Genomic DNA, 21,209 nt, shown 5'->3' with positions numbered 1-21,209 from the left:
TAGGAATGGTTCGTTTCCTGAAAGCAAGGCATGATTATGCAAAATTGGGCTTAGTGCCGCAGCTGCCGCAGCATCCACCAAATGCACTCATAGCACCTAAAGAATCATCGCAGTTTTCCCCGAAGAAAAGCTTTTGTCTGATGCTGATATAATTCCTGTATACAGGTACCGGCTTTTGGCGCAGGGGTGGAGGCTAGTATTTTTGACCACTATACATGGTACTGCCTACCTTTCGTGCCTAATCGTATTTTCAATCTGGTTAGTCTGTTAGTCTGTCTGGTGTTGTCACCTGCTGACCATTGCATCCTTCCCTTCTCCATCCTCCATTTCTAACACTCAGTTGACGACATCTCTATCCATTGACGAAATGGCCGACGAGGGAATCGTGCTCCCGAACATCGCCAAGACTAAAATATTAACCAATATCCTCAGCGACCCTAGCAGATTGGTCAAGGTCGTCCAAGTAAGAGAGCGCTTCATGGTTAAAGTTGGCGCCTCCATCCAGCCGCTAGAAGCGGAAAACATGGAGTTCATGGCTACCCCCGGTAACATCCCTATCCCAAAGGTTTATAATTATTTTGTTAATCCCAAAACTTAGAAACAATACATTATCATGGATTATATCCCTGGTACTAATTTATAAAAGTTAGCGCCATTTCTTCCAGAAGACCAGAACAAGATAGTTAGTAAATATATTAGAGAGGCACTTAATAAACTGCGACATATCCCCTCCCAAGGGTATTTTGGGAACTGGAACCACACGCCTTACTACAAGGGCATTCTCTCTACCCTTAATCACGACCTGAGCATATCTGGTCCCTTCAACAACAAGGAGCTATTGTACCAAGCCCTCCTAAAATGCCTAGGGCAAAAGGAGTCGCCGCATTACGTCCGGCTGCTTCGTGAACCGATCCGACGTACACTCAGGGGCCACAAAGCTATCTTTACCCATGCAGATCTCCAGCCGAAGAACGTGATGGTTGAATAGAAGGGGGTGGATGCAGAAGGGAGTCTAGATTATTGGATAATACTACTTGACTGGAATCTGGCTGGCTGGTATCCCGAGTCCTAGACTATTATAATTTGATGGTCTACTGCCAGAGAAAACCCGACTGGCTTGAACTAGTCCCGGATATCTTCAATGAGTATCCTGTGGAATACCTCATGATGCGAATCTTCTACATATCAATGTTTTACTGAAGGCATGTCCAATATTTAATAATCAACTGAAAGTAAACAGAAAAAACTAGAAACAACAATCTCAACCGCACCTACTACAGAGATTTTGACAGAGACAAGGTAGCAGGTGGGGCTCTGCGGTCAAGCTCGCTTCACTCATGTGCGAACGCAACGCAAGCATCCGAGTCTTTGGTTTCATCTTTCCATTTCCCCGCAGTGGTGGTGGTCTCTCGAGTGCGAGGCATTGTGGCAAGACTTGTCGACACCCTGTTCGAGCCCCGAGCCTGTACGCGTCCACTAGAAGAGGGGTGCCAGCGGCCTGTGAATCCACCAGCCAACTCAATGCAAAAAACTCATAACCAGGCACATTACTAGCTCGGACAACTGTGTGTTGAGCGTCAGCGGCCCTTGTACAAGGCCGGATAGAGCGTACTGACGATGATTGGACAGATGAAATGTATCAGTTGATCTGGCAGAAGGATGAGGATAGTGAGTCGAGACCAAGCGAGTGGTTGCAGAGGTGAGACGGCAGAGTTTAGATTCGCATTGGGTGGATGCTCCTTGTCTGCTCGCAGTCTGACGGCCAGCAAGTCCTCCCCTTCTCAGAGCTCACTCCATACACACGAGAGGCGTTGTATATATTGATCAACAACCTGTTCCCGCTGGGCTTTGCGCTCGACCCTGCTACATCCCCTGGATAAGACGCAGTTTTCTCTCCTCGTCGTCCACAAAGGATATGGCCCACTATCGCTCCATGGCGCGCAAGTTCTGATCCGTATTGCGGATCCAATCCGTTTCTCACCACTCTTCATAGAAGCCGAGGCTTCTACCACGACTCATCCTGCCTACGTAGAGAAAGTCGGCTAGCGTGTAGCCCTATCCACACGCCCATAGGTATCCGAGCCGAGTATACTAACAGGAAACCAAAGCCCCAGCCGCCCTGGATTATTCTTGGGACATTCGGCGAGTAAATGAGAGGAACAGGCTCGGATACGGCATACATCACGCTTCCGCGTTCATCCGCGATCACACCCTGTTTAACGAGACCCCATCAGCACTCTCCTCTCCTCGTAAAGTCACCACCACGTAATACAGCGAGAACGGCCCAAATATCATATCGATCAGCTCCCGTCGGAGGCGCGCCTGGGAGGAGCCATAGCAGAGGCGGAGCGGCCCGTACGATACGGCCTTGCCGGATCTTCAGGAAGGTAGGACGCTCGTTGAAGATGAATCGAGCGGCGCATACAGGCTTAGCTAGCCCCCTAGCCGCATACAGGTATCTATGCAGATGCATAGGTCCATGGCGGAGTGTGCGAGCGTCCTCCGTCCCCACTGAAAACCTCTTGCTAGCCTTGGCAGACTTTGATTCTGCACAAATAGAACGATTTGTCACTCCGGTTTTCAGGCAATCATCCTGCATGATGTTAGCACTTGCCCGAGTGCAAAAGAGCGTGGAATGGGGCAGAGTGCACAATCCATCACCTTGAACTCATCGATGAGCTTTTCAGTGCCTTCCTTCGTTTTGTGTGGAAGCTCCCGTTCCAGCTCCAGACAGGCTGCCCCGTAGAGATTCTAGAAACCGGGATTCTTAAAATCCACACTGGTCGCTATTTTAAACTTGAATAACTTAGTTTAAACCCGATCAAGGGCCCTGCATTGCCTTGGGGTACGAACCCTTCAACTTGAAGTAAGAAATCAATAGCTCTCTGCGTAATGGCGGAAATAGGTAAGGAGAGTAGAATAGAAAAACAGGAGAAACATAAGAAAAGAGGATAGGTAAGAAAATAATAGGAGGGGGAAGATAGAAGAGAGGGGTAAAGTTATTTCTAAAAGTATTTAAAGAGCTTAGTTAAGCTATAGGCTTAAACCTTGCTTGGAGAAGCTCTTTAATAAAGACACTTAAATACTACAAGAGGGAGGTAGATATAAGAGAAGGGTATATAGGAACAAAGAAAAGGGTTAGGAGCTCCTATAGGCTTAAAGAGCTACAGCAAAAGAGGGGAAAGTTAGGAGAGAAGAGGGGAGGTTGTTAGCCTCACCCATTGCGGCGCTTTTGCAAGGGACCCCGCCAGGGTAAAGGGGGGGAGTACCCACTGCCTTGTCTGCGAAACTTGACCAAGCGGTATCCTCGGCGTCAGACGCTTGAGGCCTCCTTGGTGCATGACTCGGGGACTTGAATGAACTGCGGCGGGGCCGGTGGCCTTGATCGAAGAATTGCAAATGGTAAAGGGGGTCTTTGTGTTCTCGACGTAACTTGCAGCGTCTACAGGCGGTGCTTGTTTGAGTTTCTGAAGACAGTCATGACACGGGTCGACAAGCAACTCCGCCAGCGCTTCCAGTTGGTTTCCATCAGACACGGCGGCTGATCTAGCTTTGTCTCGACGAAGATGCAATACTTGTACACCAACATCATAATATCAGTTACATGGACGACGCCATCACCATCACGAGACTAGGCGTCAGCAACACCATCGCGGTCAGGAGACAAATCCTCGCCACAACCAGTGTCGTCAGATGTGTCGAAGCACCTTACAGCGAGGCGCGCGTTTCTTTTTGCCTCTTCAAGTTAGGGACAGTGGCGTATCAACCGTGCTTCGTTTTTGAGCTCCATTGGCCTCCTCCTATGGAATATCCAGCCACAAAGACATGGAACCCCTGCGCATTCCCATTGTGCAGCAAGAGCCTCATGCCGTGTTGGTAATGCATTGCAACATACCTAGGCCAAGATAGGCGTATAGATAAGGTTTCTCTCGTTCAGCCAGTTCCTACTCCCTGGCCGGATACTGCCGCATCAAGAACGCATCCAATGTGGAAAAGTTGTTCAACGTTGTTGGGTTCATAATTCTTCACTTGAGTCCATGCATAAGGCAGACAGAAGAGGACCTTTGGGAGAATTGGATTGTCGACGGTCTTACGGGTCTCAGGCATACTGATCGTGAACTTTTCGACTGCGGAGAGGATCAGGGTGATGTGCATTTGGAGACAGTGAGGGTGGAGAGAAGCATATATGCCGATGCCGATGCTCAACATGTCGTACCCACACCCTGTTTCCACACTGACGAGCAGTTCGACCGTGTGCAGACAAGTGCCCAGCTATCCAGTGGGCCATCAGACAGGGGGTCGTTTTGGAGAAATCGTCGTGCGCATTGGCACATCTGCCGATCATGATTCAGATAAAGGTGGCGATGGCAGAAATACAGCGGACAACCACGGCCCCTGACCGCGTAAATGCTACAGGGCCACGGAGGTGTCCAGCGTAGTGTAGGTATCCGTCCCTTCGATCCCTCTTCAGACCCACGAGCATGACTAGCCCGTGATTGGCGTAGATGGATCTCTTCTGCTTCTCTCTCCGACTTGATTCACCTTCGAATGGCCGAGAGTACTATGCCACCTGGCAGGATTTCCCTGTTCCCTCATCGTATTCCCAGTAACCCAACCCCACCTGCCAAGGTAGAACATGAGCTCTTTTGCCCTCGCACGAGGAAGACATCCTCACGTTCGTGCGTCCCGCCAACTTGATAAGAGCAAGCGGCAGCGCCAGAATGACCGCCCCTCCGACATGGATTGCCGCCATTGCCACAAGCGTGGAGGTTTTGTTTTTGCCAGTACCTGGATATCCCTCCACAATTAGATGCATTCCTGGGAAGTTATCAATGGCAGCGATACACCTTTTCTGCAAGCCGGACCAATTGCGAATGGCAAGAGTCTGGTTGACTGTGCGTTGCATGAAATCTCGGGAACTTGGAGCCCTGGGGTCAATCACATGTCTGCATGGGAGTTCTCGTCTTCCGTCTTCGAGCAGAGGTGTAGTGTGGGCAACATGCGCTTTGCATGCCGCCGTCGTCCTATCATCGTGGCAACCTGATCGGCTTGCTACATGCTGACGCACGAGGCCACTATTTCATGCGATATGCGCTGGGGCAGAGCCGGGGACAGGTTGCGCTTCGTCGTCGGCAGAATGAGTCTGACACTGGACCTCCGCCTCGTTACCGGCATGCGTGGTCTTGCTCTGCTTGCTTGGCTTTCTCAAGGTGTCCTCATCACCCTGGGCCTCCTCGCGTGGGCGATGTAGCCGAGGCATGGGGCAATTGGCCGAAAGGTCGGAAGGGGTCTCTTACGGCCCCTATTATCTGCTTCTCTAGCCTGCGCTCTTCAGTGCTAGGCAAAAATGGATAACTCAGAAGGTGGTAAGGATGGCCTACAACCCATTCGGACAGATTTAGTTTTGGAACTATCGCAGTCCATTCGAAACCGGGGCCATCGTTTCACGCACCAAAGGTGGGGCTAGAGCGATCATTGGATGGACGAAAAAGATGTTACGGGTTTGTTTCCACTGTCCTTTTCTTTTGTGGGGTGCTGAGGAAGGCTGACTGAGCATTTTGAACGGACAGACTATGATCCTGCCATTGGCCCCTTTGTCATGGACATTACAGAAACATACAATGGACGGAGTACAGACTATCGAATCATAGGACACCTGTATATACTAGTACAGTACTAAGGATTGCTCAAAGGGATAAATGGATTGGATGATGCTTATGACACAAAATTGGAGCGCTGTTGAAAGCGTCTCATTGCTTAAGGGCCTGGTTCAGCGTGTTACGACGCTGGTATTCAGAGGAATGCCTCTCGGACATACAAAACCAGTGCGGGATTGAGTCCATGAATTCTCCAGTTAGCGGCAAAATATCACGGCCCAGTTCGACAATCTGAGTTGGGATTCCACTGGTCCTTCACAGTTTCTACAGTGATCTGGTTATAAGATTGCCGAGTACTCGGAGGTTGGAAATTTACCTGTGACCCCTATCCGGCGAATTCGATCTGTCTCGTGCCGCTTGCATCCAATGTCCACCTTTCCTCGTTCAGCCTCGTCACCGCCATTCGAAGCATATTCATATGCACTTCAAGTGGCGTATCATCAATCCAAAATGCTTGGTGAGCATGTAAGTCCCTAAATCCCTCCATATCGTATTGGATCTGGTATAAGGTGACCAAAACAAGCTTCACAACACTCAGAGCGTGCTCATAATACTGGGTAATATCACCGAGGAGAGTCGAATGGTTCCTGAATGCTTCCATAACCCGGCCCTCTTCACCTCTCACTTTGTTCCATAACCTGACGAGGGGGAAGCTTTGCAGCTCCGACGGGACCTGCCCCTTGCCAGTGCAATTTTCTTCCTTGACAAGGTCTTTTATTGATAGGAGAGTGTTTTCCACCTGTCCGAGGTCTTGGGCCAGAGACTCAGTATGGGTGATGAGATGAGGAAGGCTCTTAACAGTAGAGCTAGTTACAGCAATGAATGTTTTCTTCAAATCAGCCTCGTCCGCAGCGAGCATGGTTCCATTGTGGAAAACACATAATGGATCGACCACAGCAAGCGTCGTTAGGAGAATTGAGTTACGCGAAGCTTGGATGGAGCCAAGTCTCTTTATTGCATAGTAATCACTAGCAATGATAACATCGAGTACTGAGCTGACTTTTGCGCTGAGTTGGGAGAGCTTCCTGTCGGCTGAGAGTCAGTCGCTGTGTCTCGTCCATATAGACCCGCAATCCATGTAAAGGAAAATTACCTGGGCAAGGGCTTTGTTTTGCTTAAAAGCAATTCCAGCTGGTGTGACATGATCTCTTTGTTATCCAAATTACTAGTCCTCGCTCTCGCTGTGAGGTCCCTCAGAGCATGCTCGTTGCTCTTCATACAGAGCGCTAGGCCTGCACCTTCTCCTGCGTAGGTGGCAACTATACCGAGTTGCCCTTGCGCCTCCGCTGTTTTGGAGAAGCCAATCACCTGTGGTTCAGGGCCTTCATTGGGAATGCAGTATTCTCCGAACACAAAAGCCAGTTGTCGTTGATTGCAGACCACCTCTCTAAATCTGTAATCTAAACACGAAATGGCCCATCCAGTTAGGTATATACTGAGGTAGGCCACAAGTATATACTGAAAAGGGTAATGAATAATGGAAAAGGTCCAGCGGAGGACGTTGGAGATGGATTCAAGCAGACCAATGGATGCATCAGTTGGCATTGACGTAATTCCTGATGGGATCCTCGGTCTCGACTTGCGAACGGTTACTTTTTCATCTCCGTTCTGAACCTCAGTCTCACCATGGATATTATCAGCATCCACAAAGTTACTTTCCTGATGGTCACGGATACCACTATGATTTGTGATGCGTGTTGTTGGACCATCGAAAGTCCGTAAGAGGTTAGTCTCAAGCATAAATCCATCTGACATTAGCCATGATTGGCACTCAGTGAGGCAGCTTAGCGCGACCAAGCCGGCATTGGTTCCAAGACTACCGGCGAGTGGGATTTTGCTGCAGAATGTCGAAAGAGGCCATATGTGGTTCAGGATAGCCTCTTTCTGGTCGTCGTAGCCCTTTTTGCCGAAGACGTTTCTCATATAAAGGAGATTGGTCTTCGCCTTTGCTTTGGAAGGGGCAAAAGAGGGGAAGGATTTGGCGGCACCATCCAGGCATGCGGATATGGCTCTTGATGCCTTTTCTTTTGTGGTGTGGCTACCGGACATTCGAGAATTTTGCCAGTTCTCCGTTTCAAGTCCCAGATTTTTGAAGTATTCCACGAAATCATCATTGCTGGAGGACTTAGGCGACATCTTTCCAGGTCGTCTTTTGTTGACATTGGACATGGCGTTACTTTTGTTCAAGACCTCTGAATATTGATTGGTGTTGCTTCACAGTTATAGCGGGAGGATGAGACGAAAGGTAATAATGGGAAGCGCTTAAGGTCAACCAGTCGGCAGGGCAACAAGGTGATCAAATACTTGGGCGGCCGCATCTTGTGGCGAATTTCAGTCAAAATCTGCTCCTTGAAATTCACATGCGATTAAAGGATTCTGGAAAGAAATCGGAAGACGAGCGGAGAAGATGAACTCTATGTCAATGCGGGGTTACTCGAGAGATCTCTTGATTAACGCCTGTTGTCTGGAACGTATTAGGGCGCGGCGAGCTGACTGAGCATCCAGATTGGCTGCAGATAGGGGCGTGGACTGTAGACCAATCACAGCCCAGAACGGCCTTATCAAGTCTGTCAGATGTGAAGAAATACCTCATATACCGATGGTAAAGCAAGCCACGATTCTGTCTCCTGGTGGGAGGGAAGAGGTATGCCGAACTTTGAATCACCCTCCCGCCCATGCCGTACGGAAGCATAGCCACAGCGAGTTTCTAAATGTCCTGAAAATCCTTGTCATCTCTGGGGACGTCGACAACCATAAGGTCATTCAGCGACCAGTTTGCCAGGTCTAGGCACTTCCCAGTATCTCATTGTTCCCCTAAGTCTGCTAAGCACACAAGCACATTATGCACCCACTTCTAGGCGTAGCAGTCAGGTCTGGTTGCCGCCATGCTATCATGGGCGTTCTAACTGTTGGCGTGGGGAATATCCTGATGGTGGGACTGGATGCACTAGATGCAATGGATGCACTGGATGCACTGGATGCAATGGACACTACAGACGTCGTTGGGTCCGGTGATGCTACAACCCAATCTTGCGACTACAGTGCCGATGACAGATACGGCTCTGCTAATGGGCCGCATTTTGGGGGTAAGCAAGACAATTTCTGTCCCTGGCCATATTTTTCTTCTCATGGTTGTGCCACAACATGCAGTTGAGGCTGACGGTGTACAGATACAGCAGATACTGGGAATACAGGAAATGTGGAGAGAGCGGACGAGGTACACTTTACTGGTGACAATGACAGTCCCAACGAGCAAACTAAGTCTGATACTACAACCGACCCCTCCACCGACAATTCCAACGATCCCTCTGTCGACAACAAGAGCTCTCCTGAGCAGCGTTCACGTAAGTTAGTCCCTTCCCGTACCTTGCTATATCCTTCTCTCGCATGGAATTAAAAGCATTTTTGCACATCTATCACTCGTTTTTAACACTGGCTAACTTGGCCATAATGTAGCAAACGGCTTGGAAGGAATATACCAACAAGGCAGAGACACTTGGGGCAATCCAGTTGCCCAGGGTAGCTATGGTGGACCTTATAACCCTCAAACTGGCGCACCTGTGAATCCTATAGATGTCCGGTGGCCTTCGGCCATAACGGGAAAGCTATGATTTGACCAGTTAGATGCACAGATTTATTACACAATTTGTGCCATCAGCAGCAGTTTTTATCTATGAAAAATCGGCTCATTCAACATGAACAACAAAGTATGATTACTATTATTATGAGAACTAGGCGAGAATCTGCGAGTAAAAAGAGGGAGAGAGCAAAGGAAATGTTGATCTCAAGGCCCTAAATATGTGCAGCGATTCAAGCAATATGTGCTCTTACACAGCATTAGACTTGAAATTGAGAGGCATCGTTCTCAACGCATTAACTTACCAAGGTTCTCATATCCCTTAGCGACCCTGACGCTTAGTCGAGAAATTTTTGCAGCGAAGGCCAACATACAGCTTATTCTATCGTTGCCCGCGGCTTTTACAGATATACCCAGAATGGCTTCCAGATCGAATTGGCGGTAGCGCATCGCGAACTTCTCAGACTCTCCGCTTCTAAAATGTCAGACAGCTCCAAAGCAGTCCTGAGCAGACATACAGCCATCGATAACGTTGCTGCCAGTTGAGTTCATGATAGGGAACTTCGACCGCAGGGCGGCACGCAAAGTGTGCTTGTTAGGGCCGGGGCGAAAGTCGACGTAGTAGCCGAGGTCTTCCCCTGGATGACATCCACTGAACACAGGCTCTGCTAATTGACACATCAAGGTGGTCATGCTACTTCTCAAAGAGGGAACCAACCCCGTGTTTGTGGATATGTATGAGTGGACCCCGCTGCACTTAGCATCCGCGAACGGGCACACCGAGGTGGTTAACCTACTTGAGAAGGGAGCCAGCGTCCAAGCTCAGGATACCTCTGGATGCACGTCGCGCTTCTTTACCTCTGCGAGAAAAATCACATGGACCCTAGGGTTGTTCTGGACACCAAGAATCGTTATGGTTCCCACTTTTTGCGGCTGCAAAAAAGGGGCATGAGAGGACCATTGAGTGTTTGCTTAGCGTTGACAGCATCCGTGTCGGCTTTAAAGGCGGTTTCGGTCCGATCGACTAACCAAAGGAGCCGCGCACCTGGGAAAGATCCATCCCTTTCGCCCGCTGCTCACAAGGGAGAGGGCGTTTATGCGCTGCAACACCTTTGCCCAATGGGGTCAAGCATGGAAGTTATACGCCAAAGGTGACCATCTGCGAAGGGTTGATAGCACCTTGCCGGCTACCTGCACCAGGAGGCCGTATGGAAGGCTGCCCGGGAGCGGGCGTACTAGCTGCTTGAAATGGCAGCAGCTCAGCAGCTAGCAATTGTAGTACAAGAAGTGTGGCGTCTTGGAAGTTCAGCTTTGCACCAGCCTGTCCTTGCAAAGATTCTCGATGCTTTCCATAGTCAGCTAATGTGCTTCATTAGGCATGTGTATTTCTAAAGCATCACAAACAAATATGCATACAACAGGTAAACACATCAGAGTAGAAATCGAAGGCTTATCACATCACCACGCACGACGCAAAAGCCAACAACCAAGAAAACGCAAAGGGCGGCCACAACCCGACCATATCCTCTTCCACATTTGTTTGCTCTATTAATCAGGATTGAAGAGAGCTGTTTACCGACCACCACACTTCGCAAAGATTTGGCTTCGACCCCTGATCCAAGAATCTTACGCACTCATACCAAAGCGCCAGAAATAGCTGTCGAATCATAGGATATGTGTACATACTACTGAGGATAGCTCAAAGAGATCAATGGATTGGATGATGCTCAGAAGGCAAATTGGAGCACTGCTGAAAGCGTCTCATGACTCAAGGGCTTGGTTCAGCGTGTTACGACGCTGGTATTCAGAGAAATGCGTCTCGAATATACAAAAACAGTGCAGAGTCAAGTCCTCCATGAATCCCCCAGACCTCAGCAGTAAAAAATCACTGCTAAGTTCGTCAATAACTTTGGAAAGCTTCTAGTCGCATGGTTGGTTTAAATGTCCTTTCTTCCAGGGTTGGCCACAGGTCCAACACCACTCGTGTCCACACCGAGGACCTGGAAGATGACCTGGTTAGTATCTCATATGGGTTGGTATCTCCAAAGCTTCCAGTTCGAGCTTACTTACAAGTCATATGCTTGCAGCCACTTATCCTATCTACGCGGTAAAGACATCCTGCGCCAGGGCATGCCTTGCTTGACCGGCGGACCTCTGCTGCTCCCTGACGCTCTTCTTTCCGTCGTTTTATTTGCTCGGCTCGAGCTTTTCTTCTTGCATGTTTCTGAAGCCCCTTCCTTTTCCCTGTGCGGTTTGCCCCTTTCCTGCCGTATGTCCGTTGCTCAACTTCTCTCCCCTCTTCCATTGCTCCAATTGCCCGTGCAAGATGTTCGTCTGCCTGTATTTGTTGTAGAATGACCTCCACTTTTTGCCTGATCGCTTCCAACTCGGGCGCATCCTGTCTGTCGTGTTCGTCAGCGGCCTCTGGGTGGTCAAATTCATCGCAGGAGAGGTCCTCATGCCATGGCGTTCGATGCTTAGAGCATGTCCGAGCTCCGCAATTAGCGCAGGTCATGATAGGGGATTCTGTGCCAGAAGTATGCACCTGGCCTGCATCACATTCCGCATTCGAACAAAAGACAAAGTTGGGATCTGATTGGAGCATTTGCCGCACCCGAAGGTCGTCCATGCGCCGGAGGGTCTCTGGGGATGCCCATTTCTGAATTTCACACTCTGACATACGCTCGTGGCATATCGGACATGTATACTTGTTCGATCCATCCACCTGCACGCGTAAGTGATGCGCCAGGCACTGAGTACAGATCTTGTCCTCGACTATGTGTTTACAGGATGATGTGATACATCCCTCGGGAAAGAACATCTGGGGCAGTATCTCCAAGCATGCAATACATTCTGCGCGTACTGCATACGCGAGCTTATCGCTCTCACTGGTGACTTTGTCTGAAGAACCGGCAGACGAGACCGATGGTACAGGCGTCCTGAGTTTGTTCGCACGGGTTGCTAAGTATCTGACTTGCCGATCTGTAGCTATGTGGTATTCTGCGTTGCTGCTTGGTATACCAGTGCTGTAGTCACGCCTCGTATCCACTGATTGCTGTTAGCTGCGAATTACGGTCGGGAAAGTAATAGAAATAAAACCTAAAGCAGATATAAGTCATACCTGTTATGGGGAGTAAATTTCGGATAATGTGGACACCTCTTATAGCAGATGACCAGAGAATTTCGATCATTGAATTCAGGTGTAGTTGCTGATTGCTCCTTCTTGAGCACACTCCAAGGAATATGACAAGGTACACGACGAGTATAGCGAAACGTAGGCCCATAAACCCATCTATCAGTAGCAACAGAATCCCGAATAGGATCATTGGCCACAGCTGCATAGAGGGCACTTCTTCACTCCTGCTATCCAATTTGGCCCCAAAACAAACCTCTGAACCCAAGAATTCGGTTGCCATGTCACGGGTCGAAGGTCGTGCTAAGCTGTTCGAGTAATCAAAAAGCGGAGTTTGAACAACGGCTACTCAGCTATATAAGATCTATACGAGCAAATTCCAGCATGCTAACCCTGACCGTAGGTCCTACCTTCACGGGTAATTTTGGCTGCCGCAACCCGATAAGCACACAACACGGTACTGCGACGAGTAATAGGCAAATCTAATTGCTTTCCAGACATCAGCGTGGCTTAGCAGAGTAGGAACCCCAAGATGCACCAAAGTTACGCAGCGATAATGTTATATGAGGGTTTTTTCTAATAGGGTACCAGTCTTCGGTGACGAAAACGGGTCGGCTATGAGAATTCCCCGGATTTTCGCACCAACAGCCTTGCTGTACCGAGGCCTGAAATTAGAGCACAGTCTATCCGAGAGAATTTCTCCCGTAAACATGAGCTAGGGCGTTTTCATGACGTCGAGGTGGAGGCTGAGCATACAGAGACGAAATTCTATTATGTTACTATCACATATATAGAAATCGGTATCTATCTCCTATAGCCCCGCTCATTACATTTTACGATAATCGTTCAGAACCAGGGCTTCTCCCTCTGGCTCATTCGCATCCTCATGTCCACCTGACGAAAGCCCATCCGATAATCGTTCAGAAAACAAGTATGCCCAAGAAATCAAACTTCTTTCTCCCTCGTCCCCATTCGTTCCTTCCTCCTCCTCCTCCTCCTCCTCTTCTTCTGGTGGCGACATCCTTGTCCGCTCTATCCTCCGCCATACAGCGCTCGCCCTTGTGTCAGGCGGCATCGGCAACTTGTTACCGCAACAGCCGATGTTTTGGACGATGTAGACGTCATAGAAGCGACTGATGCAACGGATGTCTCCGACGCCACAAATACACACATATAACAGCCCAGTGGCATTGGCCAAGTCTATTTTGGCAGTTCTCAAGATTGAATACGACTCAAGGACGGGCGAATATCAATGATCATGGGAACGTGATGGCCATTCCTCAGAGCGGGACGGATCTGCCGTGCTCAAAAATCGAGGCGGTTGTGTTAGTGTCCCTACTAAAATAATACTGTTTCTGTAATGTTACCTACTTATCTTAGTAGCCTAGCAGATCCTATCTACTAGAGTAAGAAAATACTCTTTTTTTTTTCAAAAAAAATAAATAAATAAATCAAAGCTATTCAGAGCTATAAAAATCACTAAAATACTTGCTTCTGGAGCAACACGATGCTTCACGCTTTGAAGAACTTGATAATACTCTCAGAACAATCGGAACAGGAGATTCATCGGTACAAGGCAAAGGAAGAGGAAAGGTCAAAATCTTTCCAAACGGAGCAAATGGAGGCATTACAATGACATTGACCAACGTCATGTACGTGCCTGGGATGCTTACCAATATCGTTGCTGCAAGACGACTCAAGCAAGCGGGATACACTTGGGATTTCGACAACAACACTATCAAGGAAGGAAAGAGAACTCTTTTCAAGCTTAAAGACCATTCTTCAGGTCTGTGGGTGGTAGAGCAACCAAAGGATGACGACTATGTCTTTGCAGTTCAGAGATCTGCACAACCGCTACTTCAGAAAGGCAGTATGGACCTTTGGGACCGGAGAATGGGGCATACTCATATCGATGCGGTTAAGCATTTACCTGAAGCCGTCACAGGCATCAAGATCACTGATATTGACGCTGATCACCGCAGCAAAGCTCCATGCGAGACGTGTAAGATAAGCCATGCACCTCAATAGATATCTCGAAGGCCCATGATAACTGCAACCAATCCATTTAAACGCGTACACTTCGACCTAATTGACATGGAACACGGAACCAATAGAGAACGCTGGATTACCCATTTTTATAACGAAGTAACACGAATGCACATCATCTATACTCATATGATTAAAAGCGACTGTATCAACGCTGTCAAAACCTTTGTCAACTGGGCAAAGAACACGCATGGCAAGACCGTCCAAATACTTAAAAGTGATCAAGAAAAGGCTTTAGGAAGAGAAATCGTGTACCTAAGAGCTGTAGAAGGCATTGCACATCAGTATTCAGTTAGGGCAACGCCGAACCAGAAAGGGAGCTGTAGAAAGAGCTGGATATCAACTTATCTTAAGAACACGGAAAGCTCTGCTTGGTGCACTTCTTCCTACAGATCTCTGGCCATTTATTATTCAAGCAACAACCTTTATTGTCAACAGAACGCCCACGCGTGCTCTAAATTGGAAGACACCATGGGAAATCCTCAGGGGAAAGAAACCAGACCTCTCTTGTCTGTATACTATTGGATGCATTGCATATACCCGTCAGAAGCAGACTAAACGTGCAAAGATGGCTCCAAGAGCTTACCGAGGAATACATCTTGGTCCAGTTGCTTCAAGTATCTGGAATATCTGGAATCCAAAGACTGCTCGAGTAGAAACAGCCAGAGATGTGCAATTCGATGAAACAAGGATGTATGATCCCACACAGCCATTTTTAGAGGATCTGTTAGCGGGAAAGAGTGGGTGGCCTGAACTGCAGGGCAGTTAGAGACCGCTTAGCTTGAGAAACTATCCTCTGCCATCTTATTTTTCCTTTGCAGCAAAATGCTCCAGCAGACAGGCAAAGGATATGATTTTGACTTCATTGTCGGGGGCACAAGTGACAGCCATATCCGAGTCCTCCTTTGGTCGGAAACACTGCGCGATTTTGCCATCTGGTCCCGTGGAATGGACAATAGCTAGGCTAGCATCAAATCATTTGTACTGTTCGGGAATGCAACTTTATGGTCCATTCCAGAAACAGCATCATGCGTCTCTTGCCATTTGACTTGAATTCTGTTCCTAGCGATGGGCCATGGATCACTCATTGGCCGGCATGGAAGAGCAAAGGAATAAGCCACCTGTTTATGTATGATCGAGCTGCTAACGGGAGCCTCAGACCTGAGAATGGAGTCCAGGAACAGACGCAGGGCTGACTTCGCTGAGTTCTGGTAAGTATGAGAGAGTGGTTGGGTGCAAGACACTTCTCTGTGCGCAGTGGGCCACCAAGAAGCAGCGGGGGAAGCGGACGACATCGGACTTTTCGAATAGACTTTGGCCTGCCAGCCACTCAGGAACCGTTCTTGCTTCCAGGAGACATAGTCTTGGTCGTATTACCTCTTGACTAACTCGAGAGCTGTGTTGTAGCGTTCACGGAGGGAGGGGGCGAAGCGAGTTGGCGTCTGGCAGAAACATGTTGAGGACCGCGCGCGAGATGACTATGATGCGTGTGCCACAGAATTCTATCGGGCGATATCAAAGAGCCATTTGGGTTCGCTTCGATAAACGCCTTGTCTAAGTCTCGAGGACGTGGTTGGCCTGTAGGTAGCAATCGCCACAGGAGATATAGTAATGTCGGAGAAACAGCGCTTACCTGGTGAGGCTCAGTCGCCCACGGGCCTGTGTTTTTCTTCTTTATTAGTTGCAGGGGACGCTCCACCATTCAGGGGGGGGGCAGCGCACACCAGCCCATGAGGAGCGGTGACAAACCGCTCGAGAATAGGGCACTAGGTCTGACGGCGGGTAATTCTTTTAGAGTTACGGTGGACGGACGCATGGGGTGCATGTGCCTCTCCTGGGAGCCAACACCATCCCGATCGTATACCGGGTGACGCAGGTATAGTGCATGCAAAAGCCACGCCACGCGGGCTTTGTCTCGAACGCAGGATCGAAAGATCAAGTCTTGCACCTTGATATCGAATGAGCGCCCAGTCCATGATCCACGCAACGCCGGATGGATTGCTCCGAAGCACAATCGCCCCCGTCGAGTGTTTCCACATGTACCTGCCATTCCGCCTTCAAGGACTCGCCTCGAGATGTGCAATTGCACCCCGCCCATGGTAGGCCGCGGCAGTAACCATTTGGGGCCCGTTCTTATTCTACCATTTCTTCATGCGTGCGTCGTCGGACGGTGAGGTCACTACCCAAGTAGATAGAGCTACCATGAATGCTTAATCCGAAAAGTAGATTCGACGCCTAGGGTAACGCGGCCCTGTTTCGGAGCAGGCCTTGGGGATGGAACTAGAAAGGCATTCAGCGTAGCGGGGAGAGCAATTCTCGGTAGCACGAAGGATGTAGGAGATCCGCAGGGAATTAAGAGAGTAAATATCGTCGCGAAAGAGAATAGGGCACAGGCAAGAGAAAGTGGAGACACAAAGACACAACGCAGAGACTTACTCAAGACAGGTAATCGGTCATGGACTTTGAAGACAGTCTAGGCAATCAGGTGGCGGAATGGCCATTACTAGCATTTCCAGACCTCGTCTGGCCGATCATGTGTCTGGTCGACACTAATGTCTATACGCTTCGCTTCAGGACTAGACACCCGGGCTTGTACTAGGTAGTGTACGCCCTCGTCCTCTCCGTGCCTAGCTTTCCAACAAGGTGAGGCAAAATAGCGAGATCGTAGATGATTTCCTGGCTGTGGGGGTTATACAAGCCTGGAGAGTCAACGCCGACGTCTTCGAACTGACTCGGTACGCAGCACTGGCTTGTCACGCCTCAATGCTAGGTCTAGGTCCCCCACTCACTTCAATCCCAGATGGCCAGCCCAAATATGTCGACCCTACAGCTGGACTCTTCCCAGCTGCCGGCACGAGCAAGGGGGGGCCGGTTTGGCCATTATCACGAACTGGATTTCTGGGCAAAGGCACTGAACGGCCGGGAGTGAGCCAGATACCGCCAGCGGTCCCATTTTGCAAGAGCGAGGACGCAAGTAGGTATCTCTCGCGGTCGGAGACATCCAGGTGCCATGACGTCCAGCTAAGAAACGAGAGGGCCATCTCATGCACGTCCTAGTGTGGGGCGCACAGGCTGTGGTTTCTGATCATGGTCATCGCCATCATGAGACAAGCGATATCATCACCTGGGCCGCGGCTACCTAGCAGGATTGGGGGCTACAGGAGCATGGCAATGAATCAAAGCAACCAGAACGGGCCCCATCAGCGACAATAATTACAATAGCCGTGTCTCCAATCCTGGGAAGCCCCCGCCCCAGACAGACGGTGTCGTCTGGACAAGGTGAATGAAATCACCCTTTAACTAGATACAGTTTTCCGAGTGTTTTGCTTGTTCGACGCCGGAGACAGTTAGAAGAACCCCTCAATGCATCGCCACGCTGCCATGACGGAACCGTAGGCGGGACAATTTGCCCAGGTCCCGAATGGATGACTTCCGGGTCTTGCATACATTCAGGAACATATGCCAAAGCGGCAACGTATGGGGTTGGGGTCACGGAGTCTGGTACCTGAACTGGGGCAGATGCGGGTTGGGCGGAGGATGTTGAGTGTTCGGGATCTGTTTGGGATCTCTTGGGATGCTTGGAAAGACACGCCAACGTGGGATATTTCGGCGCATTCGCCGGGTCAGGGTGGATGGTGCTTGCCTGCGCAAACGCCGGCATTTCCGTGCTGAGAGCTTACTGGGGATGCATGGTATGGTCAATTCTCCTCTGGAATAGCCCTCACATGCGTAGGTACCGATATCCTCTACCCAACACGTGAGGGGTGGCCACATTCAAAGTCTCCCGGTAGCCATGGCCACAGGCATTCTAGTGGGATTGGGCGAAGGTGGAAAGGCAGGGATTACTGTTTCCATACATGCCAGTTGAGGAGACTTGGGTAAGGGTATGCAGCGCAGCTGTGCGTATGCTAGAGGCACGGACACGTCGGAAGCTTGTGAGGACAGACGAATATCATTCATTGACATTGTTGACTGAACGGCCGGTAGATGTCGGACTCGAAGCTCCAGACGCCGGAAGGGAACTCCCAGATGGTAGCGGAGGTGTGGCGGGTCAAAGCGAGGCCGGCATCCTTACGTGATCCCCAGATACCGAGGGAGTATCGCCTTGATCGAGCGTGAAACGCACGGGGCAACGTGCGGGCGGGTGGTCGCGGGCAGGTGAAGAGTCGTGTTTTCCATGCATCCCAGGTGCAAAGACGGTCACACGCCGATATGATATCAAAGCGCAGTGCCGTCATCACTAGCTGGGATCCGGGCCAGGGCTTGCCATTGAATATTTGTGTCTATACCCTCGTGCAAGAAACCTGTCCAGCTGGAATCATAATACCTTCCAAAGGTCATGGCATGTTCATAGTCTGCACAGTGCTTCGCCAAACGGCTAGCTGCCCCTCTCCAGCCTTGCGCATCTTTAAAATCCAAAAGAAGTTCCAGCGTGATTTCGACGCAGAGACTAGTTGCGAGACAGGACTAACCTTGATAGAAGGAGCTTGTCCACTCGATGCGGTGCAGAGCATGGCTGATTGTCTCCTCGACCTGACTGGTTCAGCTGGTCAAACTCATCTGGGTTCTTGGGTCCGTATCCGAGGGATGGATGGTCGAGAGAAAAAGAGACCAGCGAGCGCTCTGCATGATCTGCGTCAGTGCCGAAAAGACAAACTGGCTGCACATGGGGTTCCGTTCTGTTTCGTATACTCCAACTGGGCATCCCGCAAGAGCTTCTCCTGGTAATTGAGGTGGACTTCCGCTAAGCCAAACCCAGAGACTGCCTAGGGCCAAAGTACAACGGCCGCCTAGGGCCGTAATCTGACGGCCGAGTTCCACGACTAATTCGTGGTGAGTGAAAACAGCCTGGTCACAACGCTCCCTAAAATAAGATTCGCAATCATCCATTCTGCCGGTGTTGGAATGCTCGGTTGGGTGGAAACACACACTCGGGAGATTCGTTCTGCATTCAGGGCATTGAGCCCAGGAACCATTCCACCGGATAGCGCGTCTGTTCTATGCAACAGCCGGCTCGCACATGCGGACCATTCTGGTCAAGGCTGCAGCTGCACATGTCCTTTGGTTGGGCTAGATGCCGCAAACGCACCATGGAAGGGACCTGCCAGTGCCCACCCCTGGGGCATATCTCACAAACAGAAAGCAGCTCGCGTACCCACGGTACGGGAAGCTGTTGCACTTTTCACTGATCCCTCTGGATACACACTGTGCGAGCGGCAACGGAACAGTACTGCAAACTCGCTGGTAATACTGCCAAGATGCATCAACCGGCATCATGGCATCATGGCCATCGCTGCTGCGATTCTAGAGCAGGTTCTATGGAGGAGATGACTATAGCATAGCCAGGTGCAAGGGCATCGCAGCCAAGGCCACCAGAGCAGGAACAGAGGGACGCTCGCGACAAAGGGGGGAAAGAGGCTTCATCTTGGTCACGGTTTCGTAAGGACACAACCGGGAGTTGCGGGCAGTGAAACAGAGGCAGGAAGTGCTTTCTAAGCACTGCACTGCATCCAGGGCGGCTTCGATGTCGCAAAGGAGGAAATGGCATGCAACCCCTGAAACGCAAGATCGGACCACGGGTTCAAATGTGTGGCGGCGATGATTCTCACACGGCTGAGTACCGCACCGCTGCAAGGAGTAGAGGAGAGGGCAATTCCCGTTTGCTTCTTCGCGGACCAACCAACTGGGCCGTCGGCCGCTCGAAGAGGTATCCGGAGGTGGAGGCACGGTCTTCAATCGGCATCGCAATATCCAACTAGCCCGTTTCTGACGACGTCGGTACAGAAGCGAAAGGTGTCGAGCCTTGAAGATAGCGACAGACACGCGATCCTTGGAGAGATTAGTGGCGAAGCGAGCCATTTTGGAGACTGCAAATTAGTAGAGATAGAAAGCAAATATCATTTCATTCGACAGGAGGTTTCAAAGAGTAACGTACAATTCACGTGCATCCCGACGACTGATCCGGCTGCAGATGGCTTAACTGAACCGCTGGAATCAGACTGGGGTGCTCGTGAGAAGAGTTCCGGACATGGCTTGACGTCGCCGTGCATGGTTCCCCCAAGCCTCACAGGGCCGAAAACAGACCGTTGGCGCAGGTAATTCCGCTTCAGCTAAATCGAGCGCTTGTTGGAAATGGTATCTCACCCGTCTCTGCTTCGATATGGTTCTGTTCCTATACACTCGCTCAACAGCAATCCATTCGTCAAGGCCCGGTGACGAGGTGCAAAGGCTAGCACGTGCAGCATTGTTACTATAACGTCCTTGGGTCACTGATTACAACAGGAAATCGCAGAGGCGATGGAAAACATAAAGGCACTTGAGCTAGATCGCTTGATTGGGCGAGGGAAGAAGGTCGAGGTTAGCTGCCATTGCTAACTACCAACTGCTTCCTCCAGAAGCGGAGGTGGACGTAGACCTCCATCTCTTCAACCTCCCATGAATCCTGCCCTTGGAACCGCTCCACCCCCACTCTGAAGCGCTTGGTGGATTCTCGTTGCGTTGATGGCAATCGTCGACTGCCACGCTCTGTGCTCGCTTGGCACGTCGGGCTAGACGCCACCCCAGACCCAATCGAGGCTCCCAATCTTCGAACATAGTCCGTGACTATGTGTTGGCCCGCGGCCCTGCTAAGCGTATCGATGTCAGTGGCGGACCACCCGTGAAGTTGGAGCAAAACCTCGATCGTACATGCTTAGTACCGTAGGACGAGGGTCAGTACGGCTGAAGCGGGGTGCGCTGTGAGGTTTTCCAGACCAGGCGACTCGGAAACATCGTCGCCTCACCTTCTGCGTCGAGC

General features: G+C 50.2%; 3 protein-coding genes across 3 annotated transcripts; 2 read left to right on the top strand and 1 right to left on the bottom strand.

Moving 5' to 3' along the window:
• Positions 1-152: 152 nt before the first annotated feature.
• BJX68DRAFT_280148 (uncharacterized protein) lies at positions 153-1,200 on the top strand (the record flags this gene model as incomplete). The annotated part of the gene is made up of 3 exons (XM_071048878.1): positions 153-565; positions 680-917; positions 1,073-1,200. The coding sequence occupies exons 1-3, from the start codon at positions 368-370 to the stop codon at positions 1,198-1,200; spliced, it is 564 nt and encodes a 187-aa protein (XP_070892657.1). The 5' UTR covers positions 153-367.
• Positions 1,201-5,764: 4,564 nt separating this feature from the next.
• BJX68DRAFT_220230 (uncharacterized protein) lies at positions 5,765-6,831 on the bottom strand. The gene is made up of 3 exons (XM_071037899.1): positions 6,751-6,831; positions 5,974-6,682; positions 5,765-5,921 (listed from the first exon to the last, which is right to left on the bottom strand). Exons 1-2 carry the CDS (start codon positions 6,798-6,800, stop codon positions 5,983-5,985), a joined length of 750 nt encoding a protein of 249 aa, XP_070892656.1. The 5' UTR covers positions 6,801-6,831; the 3' UTR covers positions 5,765-5,921; positions 5,974-5,982.
• Positions 6,832-8,289: 1,458 nt separating this feature from the next.
• Positions 8,290-9,361, top strand: BJX68DRAFT_249611 (uncharacterized protein). The gene is made up of 3 exons (XM_071042144.1): positions 8,290-8,743; positions 8,828-9,001; positions 9,114-9,361. Exons 1-3 carry the CDS (start codon positions 8,500-8,502, stop codon positions 9,266-9,268), a joined length of 573 nt encoding a protein of 190 aa, XP_070892655.1. The 5' UTR covers positions 8,290-8,499; the 3' UTR covers positions 9,269-9,361.
• The last annotated feature ends 11,848 nt before the right edge of the window (positions 9,362-21,209 follow it).

Source organism: Aspergillus pseudodeflectus (genome assembly GCF_044049435.1).
Source record: "Aspergillus pseudodeflectus strain CBS 756.74 chromosome Unknown BJX68scaffold_94, whole genome shotgun sequence".
NCBI classification, from domain to species: Eukaryota; Fungi; Ascomycota; class Eurotiomycetes; order Eurotiales; family Aspergillaceae; genus Aspergillus; species Aspergillus pseudodeflectus.
The sequence above is the reverse complement of the archived record's forward strand: the minus strand, read 5'-3'. Positions and strand labels throughout refer to the sequence as shown.